The 10,188-nt window shown below is 36.1% G+C and overlaps 1 protein-coding gene and 1 long non-coding RNA gene across 2 annotated transcripts; one reads left to right on the top strand and one right to left on the bottom strand.

Annotated features, from left to right (window-relative positions):
• Nucleotides 1-62: 62 nt before the first annotated feature.
• On the bottom strand, nucleotides 63-3,531 carry LOC111420287 (uncharacterized). Its single transcript, XM_071200054.1, has 3 exons — nucleotides 2,791-3,531; nucleotides 923-1,079; nucleotides 63-866 (listed from the first exon to the last, which is right to left on the bottom strand). The coding sequence occupies exons 1-3, from the start codon at nucleotides 2,945-2,947 to the stop codon at nucleotides 389-391; spliced, it is 792 nt and encodes a 263-aa protein (XP_071056155.1). The 5' UTR covers nucleotides 2,948-3,531; the 3' UTR covers nucleotides 63-388.
• Nucleotides 3,532-3,924: 393 nt separating this feature from the next.
• LOC139431930 (uncharacterized) lies at nucleotides 3,925-4,997 on the top strand. The gene is made up of 3 exons (XR_011641955.1): nucleotides 3,925-4,132; nucleotides 4,195-4,345; nucleotides 4,406-4,997. It is a non-coding gene; the product is annotated as an uncharacterized lncRNA (long non-coding RNA).
• The last annotated feature ends 5,191 nt before the right edge of the window (nucleotides 4,998-10,188 follow it).

Below are 10,188 nucleotides of genomic sequence, written 5' to 3'. Positions count from 1 at the left end.
CCGACGAAAAACTTGCCGTAACTCTAAGGTAAGTATATTGACTGTAGAATAAAACTGCACTGTTGATATAACAAAAAAGATATGTATTATTTCTTTTAAAATAAATAAAAAAGGGAAAGTAACGGGAATAACAAAATATTCCAGTAAATACAGTGTACAAAATAGGTATACAAAAATAATATATCACTCTTTATTACAACTATTTCTTTGTTTTAACAAGTATTTTGACCGGTTGGGAACGGCCTGAAATCCGTCAAAAGAGTGATGCTATGGTGCCAAGATGCACCATAGCATGACTCTTTTACGTTATTTACAACCAGTATTTACAGTATTTACAACTAGTCTGAAATTATTGTTGCTAGAACAAATTTATTTCTGTTTTCTTTTTTTATAATAAATTGTAATCGACTGAATCTCCACCCAAACTTGACAGCGTCGGCGTCGGTGTCGATGAAGAATAAATAGTTGATGTGGAAGGTATCTGAGAATTTATGAGGTATTCATTGCGTTGTTCCAATTCAAAAATCAACTGTAATGATCGCATTTTTGCTTCATTAATAAGTTCCGGTTTCAACTTTTTAACGGACATTGCAATGCTTCTGAAGAAGACGTCAATCTCATGCTCTTTGTTCTGAGTTAATGTTTTAATAATTTGTTCACGTTCATTCCGTCTTGCTTCCATTAACTCAACAATTTTGTCTCTTTTTCTCGGCCGTTTGAGCAAAGGTTGGAGAGAATGTTCGATCGGATTACCGATTGAAGAATCATCTCCAGCATTACATGTACCTGTTTCTAAGCATTCGTCCCCAGTGCTGGCGTTATCGTCTTCAATAACTGTGTTATCACATTGAAGGTTTGATATGCTTCTACGAAATAGATTTAAATTTTCAACTAGTGGATGCTTTATCATAGAATAACTTACTCTCGTTTGTGATCCACTTTATTTAGAAATGTCAACATGTCTGCTAAGGGCCACTTCTTACCTTTGGACGTTGCAGACGATCCAGTTCCTTTTCCCTTTTTAAGTCTTTTTTGATATGTGTCTTTGATGTTTCGCCATCTGTATTTACAATCCTTTACTGCAATAGAAGTTAGTGAGTAAAAAGCTCATTTAATCGACGTTCTAGCAAAATCTACTAAACTCTTATGTTGCAATGTTTAGAAAATGGCGCCAAACTTCTAATATGCTAAATCGATATGTTCTACTGATTTACTTAAAACTACCGTTTACACTTAGCGACTTTGCCACAACACCAACGATATATGGTTTATGTTTTTTGTTTTCAGATATATAGCAACCGGCGAATCATTTAAATCATTGGGTTTTGCCTTTAGAATATCTCCTAGCTACATCAGCCGAATTGTGAAAAATGTTCTATCAGTTTTACGGAAAAAATTATTACCTATTTTTTTACCTCCACTATCACCAGACGAACTCAAGATAAAATCCAAGGAATTTACAGAAAAGTGGCAATTTCCCAATTGTGTTGGAGCTATCGATGGGAAACATGTACGAATCTTTGCTCCCTCACATAGTGGTTCATTGTACTTCAATTATAAACATTTTTATTCCATAGTTTTACTTGCTGTTGTTGACGCAAATTATAAATTTATATTTATTGACGTCGGGTCTTATGGAAAAGAAGGCGATAGTGGAATTTTTGATAAAAGTAATATTGGGAAACAATTTCGGACTGGTAACATGTTTCCCCCTCCATGTAAACTACCAAATTCGGACATTGTTTTGCCTCATGTCTTTGTAGGCGATGAGGCATTTCGACTACACTCAAATATGATGAAACCATTTTCTCGACCAGTTGCAAGCACAGACAATCAAAAAGCAATCTTTAATTACCGGCTTTCAAGAGCTCGTAGAGTGTCTGAAAATGCATTTGGTTTGTTAAGCCAAGTCTTTCGTATATTTTATAGCCCTATCGCTATAAAACCAGAAACAACAGATGATTTAATTATTGTAGCCTGCTGTTTACACAATTTACTAAGAGAAGCATTTTTAGAGAGAGAACAGAAACCATATTACGAAATCGACATAACTGAACCACTACCATCTCAAAATTTTATACCACTTACTAGAGGTGGGGGGTTTGCAAATACGGATAGATTTCATGTAAGAGATTCCTTCATGAAATATTTCAACAGTCGTGCAGGGACAGTATCTTGGCAAAATAATCATGTTACCAGAACTCAGTAGTGTATATTATGCAGTGTGTCCCACGGAAGTGGGACATAGGGTTTTTTTGGAGAAACCATAAATGCTATGAATTTAATATTTGGCACGATGATAAAGGTTGAAATGGTCTATCTTTTAGTGGTATAGTATCATGTTTCTATCTCTTCCGATTAAACCGGAAGTGACTATTTTTAAAGAAGTTTTAAAATGTTATTTAAAAATTGGCAACATAATTTAATTTAATTTTTGTCTCAAACATTGTAGACGAAGCAAAACATTTTTCGAATGAATGTTGTTTGGAATTAAGTTTGTAAATCAATTATGTAGTCAAATGTTAAATAAAATTTTTAAATTATCTTATAAATAGTGAACAATTTTCAGTATAACCGTAAGTAGTAGATTGTATGATTTAGTAGATTGTATTCTATGACACTACCATTGAAAGATATATTTCTTCACCCTACATCAACGTGCCAAATATGAATTTTATTGCATCTATAGTTTTTTCAAAAAACCTTATGTCCCTCTTCAGTGAGACACCTATATTTTCTAATAAAGCTAATATAACAAATGATAATGAATTGTAACGATGTTTTTCCTACCTGATCTCCCTACAAATTGCGATATTTCCTTCCAGGCATTATCTATTATTATTTGGTCTTTATGAGCCGGATTTAAAAGATCATAAATACACGGAAACTTTGCAACCACTTCCACCAACTTTTCATCTTCCCAACCTGTAAATGTTTCCATGGACATTTTTCGTTTTAAATAAAATTTAAATAAAATTTTTCGTTTTGATATCACCACAGCAGTTTTCAATCTGCACAGGTTTTTTTTTTAGACTTGACTAACGGCTGCGTCTATACTGCTCTTCGAGGGGTATAGCCGCACGGCTTTGCGTTCAACAAAATCGCCGCAAGCCGCTGACGCTACATAGGAAATTAGTACATAAAATAATATTAAAGCAGTACACTGCGTCAGACGCACTGCGATCGCCGCTTGCGTCAGACGCACCATAGGAATCCCACCTATAGATTGTAAATTAATAATAATAATAAAAGATTGTAAAAAGTGTAAAAAGTTGTTTTAATTTAAAAGAAAAAATAGTTAATCTAAATGAATACATGGTATGTATACATTGGGTTGGGTTGGTATGACTTGGGTTGTAAATTGGAAAAGGAAGAAAGAAAGGGGAAAAAAAGAAGAAAAAAGGAAGAAAAAAAGAAAAAGGGAAAAGGATTGTTTATTGAAGTTCCTCCTATGCTCCTCCCATGCTTCTCCTCAGGCTCCTCCCAAAGTGGAGATGGAAGAGTGGGGATGGGAGTGGGGGAAATCTAAAATCCCCCCCCAGTTGCCAGGAAAGTTGAGCCAGAAAAAAAGTACCCCCACTCTAACTCCGCCCATTCCCCACTCCTCCCCCTTGCCACGCCCCACCCCACGCCCCCCCATCATTACTCTACTATAAGAAGGCACCTCCCAGCCTTTGAAAGTCACTTAAGTGTTTGTGTTCTTCAGTTTTTTGGTAAGTACAACCTTCTTTATTATCAAGTTTATATAACGTTCATTTTCTCTCCATCACTACAGCTCTTTCTACAACTTTCTCTTTTTTGGTGAGTAAAACTATATTTGTTTTGCATGTTTATATAATATTTAAAATTGTTTTTTTCCACTCCTAGATATCCTTGCTCATTCAGCTTTCTCTTTTTTTGCTGACGTGTTTTATTTGGTAAGTAACCTTTTCTATTTCCATGTTTATATAATATATTCTTGCTTTATTTCATCATAACAGCTCGTTCTACTTTGTTTTTGTGAGTACAACTTGTTTATTTGTTTGTTATGTTAAATTGATATTTTTTCCCAATTCCTACAGGAGCTTACTGCTGATCAGTTCGATTAGACCGATCAGTTTTTAACTTCGTAATTTCAGCAACTTTTTTTCTGGTAAGTATAGTCTCCTTTCTTGGCATATATTGTTTTTAATCTTGTGTTTTTCATTCCTATAGCTCCTTCTATTTTTCAAGTTAACTTTTATTGGTAAGCATAACTTTATTTTTTCGAACGTTTTATCATTCATATCCTATCATTCAGCACTTTGTTGACAAGCACCCTCTGGAGTTAGATTTTAACGTGCAACTGTATTTTTCATCAAGCGATGTGAGTATACATGTTTTTTTTTATTAAAATAAAATTAATTAATTTTCTTTTCTTATCAAGATGTCTCAAGACGGTTTTAGTCAAATTGATTTAACTGCTCCGGGTTTCGCCAGCCAGGAATCCTTTCTGTTAAACAGTTTTGACATAAACCTGTTGAACATGTCGACTGTTGAGAAGGCTCTGGATCCAAACGTGCAGCCTAATGAGCAGCCGATGGATCCAAACGTGCAGCCTAATGAGCAGCCGATGGATCCAAACGTTGAATCTAATGTGCAGCAAGCTACGGCGCTTCCAAACATCGTAGGTTCCTCGAAAGTCGACGATAAGAATGTGAAACACCTTTCACTTTCACTTCTTCGAAAGTCGGGGAACCGTGAACACCGGAAGAAGGGTGCAGGTGTGTGGTTACCGCCAGATAAGTATAGAGAGCTTCGACGGGAGACCCGTGCTCGTTCGCGAAGTACCAAACCCAAGCGTGTGTCAGTTGAACCTGCGACTCTGTCAAAGGTTGAAGTGACACACTCGGAAGTGGCTAGCGGCGATGAGTCCAACGACTCTCTTTCTTTAATGGCGGTATCCCAACACTGCACCGAAAACCGGACATACCTTAAAGCTATTAATGCAGCTTTTGTTTCTAAGGCTTCTTCTTCTAAAGCTTTGTCGATTCTCACTCCCCCTACTAACATAAACATTCCTACCATCGAAATTCCCTCATTAAGCCCGAAAGTACAAATCTTAAGGGTGGACACAATTCCCGCTACTTCAGTCATTTCCGATGTACCTGCCAGCCTTTTTTCAAATGCAATGTGTGCAGCAGTAGAAACAACCAAAGAGGAGATTTTGACCGAAATTAATATTTTGTATTAAAATTTTTATAAAGACAATGCAAAGGTACTTCAATTGCAGACCTCTTTGAGAGAACTTGCACAGTTTAGGGAAGGGCTGGCGTCGAGTTCTAACCACTCTTTAACAACGTCACTCGACATCACCGTTGCAACATTAACCGTTGAAATGAAAAAAGCAGAATTCATTTTGTCTTCTTTACATACTAATAACTTCCCTTCCTAGCTAAAAGATGTCCGGTAGCAACAACTTCGGGAGGGTGCTCACGTTGGAGCGAAGAGTTGCGTCATTGGAGGTAAAAGTAGATACCCTGTTTCAGCTGGTAGGCTATATCTATAATCTTTTTTGCACGTTTTTAATTTCATAATCTTCTTAGGTAAACAGTATTGTCTCAGAGTCGGCAGTGGTGAGAGGGCAGGTGCATGTTCAAAACATGCACATACACCATTGTTCGACTGGGATAGAACCTCCGACACCGACACCTGCAGCGCCTCCGCCCCTGTATGAAGTGCGGGATGAGCAGGAAGAGGAGGAGGAGTGGTAACCATTTTTCCTCCTCTTCCTTAGGTTAGGTTAGGTTATGTTAGGTTAAATGGTTAAGGTGTTATACTTATTATTATTATTATTATTATTATTCTTAAATATATGTATATATAGTTTCTTTTGCTATATTTTCATTCAGTCTTATCCTGTTAATGTTATAATTCATTTAGTACGAGAATCATGATCGACGAGAAATTAAAGTGTTTACCGCAACTTCTAACACTGGCTATAGTAAATTTTAGTAATGGTTCGGTCGAAGAACACTTTACAAGACACAGCAATTTATTTGGTGGAAAATGTAAGCGAGGTTTAATTGTAGGACCCTCAGGTGTCGGAAAAACAAATGCTATGTTATCGCTTTTAGTTGCACGTAATGGGTTGCGCTTCCTAAACTTGTACTTATGCTCTAATTCGTTATACCAAAATAAGTACGATTTTTTAAGACGTTTAATTAAACCTATAAAAGATTGCGGTTACTATGAATTTTCTAATATAGACGAGTTCATTCGACCGGAAGATGCGAAAGAATATTCGGTAGTCGTATTTGACGATGTTTCCTGTACAGGTCAAAATGTCATGAAGGAATTTTTTTCGTATGGTCGGCATAAAAACATTGATTGTTTTCTAATTTGTCAAAGTTATAGTGCAATTCCAAAACAATTAGTTCGCGATAATTGTAACTTTTTGGTGTTATTTAAACAAGACTTAACAAATTTAAAACACGTATTTGAAGATCACATAATGAGCGATATGGAGTTTCATCGGCTAAAGGAAATTAGCGATGCTTGTTGGGAGAATAGACACGGCATCCTAGTTATTGATTTAGATTGTAGTGTATCTAAGGGACGTTACCGTAAGTGTTTTGATAAATTCATTGAAGTTTAAAACTAACGACTTCAGCTGTACAGTTCGTAGTAACTTCACATACATCATACAATGAACAAGACGATAGCTGCAGAACTTATCGCGGCACGAGAAGTCGTGAGAGACAAAATTCGTTCTTTAAAAGAAGACTTAGAGGAGTCAAGGATTCGGTCGGAAACCGCATATGCACCCATCGCAAGGCCATTACAGGATATTGTCGCAAAACTTGACACTGCGCCTTTACTATCCATTCCAAAACGAAGTCTATCTCCAAAAGAAGAAAAGTTGATATCTAAGATGCAACGTTACTCGCCGGATATTTCTGACGTACCAGCTAAAACCGAGACCGAATATTTTATTCGAAAACCGAAAGTTCCATTAAAAGAACAACGACGAAAATTTACTACATCGACTCCTGAAAAAAGGTTGGTATCTTCTCCCACGTCTTCTCCTCTTGACCCATTAGCTCATGCAGAAGAAGAAGTATATGAAGTTCCGCCGGGCGAAGAAGAAGAACTCCTCGATTCTAGCGAGGATACCGGAGCTCTTATTTCGGACGTACATAATCGAATAGAACGACTTAAAGATGAAATAGAAGAAAGATTGAAGTCCCCAGAGGTACAAGCCGCTTTGAGTCAGTTTCATCCTTTGCCCAGAACGTATATTGTTGGTTTAACAACAGATTTAAAAGATGATTATGATCGTTTATACGGTGTTCGCGAAACTCCCGAAGGTTTCTACATTGGAATCAGCCCTGTACACTTTGAGGATCAGGATATTCACGTTGGAAATTTCAAATACACGGGAACCGTTGGTTTATACGATTTACTATTTAAAAACGAACCAGGCAAATTTACAATTCAGGACATGCGCAACTACAAAGATATCTTACTACGTTCAAATGCTCCGTACATTAATTACATTCCAGAGGCGGGTATGACTACTGAGGACGAAAGTGAGAAATTTCAGAATATTATTAAGCCTATCGTTGAAGGTAACAAACCCAAGGTGCATTGGGCTAAATACTGGCCGAATCCGAAGAAAAAAGTCGGTGGTGCATTACAAAAACAAGTCGTTCCTGGGGCTCTTATCGAATACGAGTATTGGGACGATCCCAACGAACTTGTCGACAGACTGCGTTTGTTGATGGCCTCGCAAACTGCAGGTCATTCTGCACATGTCAATGAAATATCATCAATAATATCGGAGCTAACAGAGGCCGAGATTATACGTTAAAATATTATCATAAATATACGACTCTCACATTTTTTGTTTTAAAACACCGACGTTTGTGAACTAGAGCAGATGAGTTTAAGCAAGTTCGGAAAACATTCGTCTAGTATGACGATCGATAAGTTTGGTAAACACGTACACGGACACAACATTGCTGCTCATTTTAATAAACGTGAAAACTTACAACCATATTTCAAACAACCAACAATACTTACGTTTAGCGGAGATGGAACTACGGATACAACGGATAATTATTACATTATTCAAAATTTAGGTTACGTAAGTAAATATATAAACTTTTTATATATTGGTGAAATAGTGAAATACCGATTTGAAGGAGACGTTGAAATGATTATTAACGGGAGTATCTTCGATCCAAATAAAAAGTTAAATGTTCTCTCCTTTGGAGATAAAATAGTTTGCAAACCCACAACGAAGACCACTTTACTCAAGAAACCATTTATGGTAGAACTGCTCATTGAAATATCCAGAAAATGAGCGATATTAAAAGGTCCGTCGTAAACGAGTTGCACGCGTCCGTGAGGAAAAAGTATAAACGCAGACGTGTTATTATAAACGGACTTAACGGGTTTAACGGACTTATTTCAAGCTGATTTAGTGGAGATGATACCTTATTCAAAAGCAAATGGTAATTTTAAATATATTCTAACAGTTATTAATGCTTTCTCAAAGTATGAATGGGCTGTACCACTAAAAAAGAGAGCTATGGAAACAATTCTATCGAAAAAGCGAAAAAACATACCGAAGAATCTGCAAACGGATAACGGAAAAGAATTTTACAATGAGGATTTTAAAAAGCTCATGTCACGATATCACATCAATCACTACAGTTCATTTTCCAATTTAAAGAGTTCTATTGTTGAACGGTTTAATAGAACAATAAAAGAAAAAATGTGGAAAGAATTTAGTATGCAAGGTAACTATCGTTGGTTGGAATTGCTTCCCAAATTAATTCTGGATTATAACAACCAAGTTCACAGGACGATAGGAATGAAACCTAGCGAGGTAAATAACAGAAACGCACCGACACTGTTAAAAACTGTTTATAATTACATAAAAATTGCCGATCCTTATACCAAAAAATTTAATGTCGGTGATCACGTCAGAGTGAGCAAGCATCGACACGTCTTAACCAAAAACTATACTCCCAATTGGTCTAACGAAGTGTTTACAATACATTCTGTTCGTAATACTTTCCCAACAACATATCTGCTCAAAGATGCATCCAATGAAAAAATTATGGGTGGTTTTTATCGAGAGGAATTACAAAAAGTTAAATATCCTGACGTCTACTTGGTGGAAAAAGTGCTACGGCGAAAAGGAAATCAAGTGTTTGTGAAATGGTTAGGATTAGGTCCGTCTCATAATTCTTGGATCTCAAAAACTAACGTTCTTTAGAACGTATATGTCGTATATATATAAAGACCTATATCAAAGTTCACAAGACTTTATTAACAATCGAACATTACAAATACATTATTATTATTATTATTATTCTTTACAATTTTTTCTAAAATTAAATTCATTTATTCGCATTCAATCTTTTTATCAACCAATGACCCCACGCCAAAGTATTACATCCGTTCGGTAATATGTATCGTTTATCATCGCACGATGAAAGAGCAATTTTATTCTTTAATTTGGTATACATAGTATGAAATTCTGACTTAAAAATGTACATTTTTTTATGAATCGATCCGCCACATTCAACCGCACGTTTATAGTCGGTCACGCTTAAATGTTTATCTATAACATATTTCTTCACTCCTTTAGCCTTTTTTACATTATCATTCAACAAGGTGATGCAGTACGCCTTAGCTCCTGTTCCAACAAATGACGTTATGTACCTGTTTGGATATTCATCTTTCATTCTTCCCAACACAGATCGACCGCGAGGTATATTGTGTATATTCTCTAACGGATAATTGGACGTGTCAAAAAATTCAATATTTTCTTTTATATCCTCATATACATTGGGAGTAGTAATTTCTAGGATTAGGGAGTCAGTATCGGTGTATAAAAGTGTTATGTTATTTCCATATTTAACTTTTAAGTAATCATAGAAGAAGCTGTACATTACGGTTTTCGAAAGCTCTAATATACTGAAACCCACATACAGCGGTTTGCAATAACGAACTTCCGCGACGTTCAATTGAACGGCTATCAAATTATCGCCAAATATTTTCGAAGATTTAAAATTTGGTTTAGCTATTAGGGCTTCCACGCCCGGTTTCTTATGACGATATTCCCAGTGGGTAACTAGTCTTATATCCACTCGCTTTTCCACATTTTCCATTGTCTTACCGTATACGATGTTATTCATTGCTTTGTAATGATTT

Source organism: Onthophagus taurus, chromosome 11 (assembly GCF_036711975.1).
Source record: "Onthophagus taurus isolate NC chromosome 11, IU_Otau_3.0, whole genome shotgun sequence".
NCBI lineage: Eukaryota > Metazoa > Arthropoda > Insecta > Coleoptera > Scarabaeidae > Onthophagus > Onthophagus taurus.
Note: the sequence above shows the minus strand (reverse complement) of the source record. Positions and strands in the feature narration are given on the sequence as shown.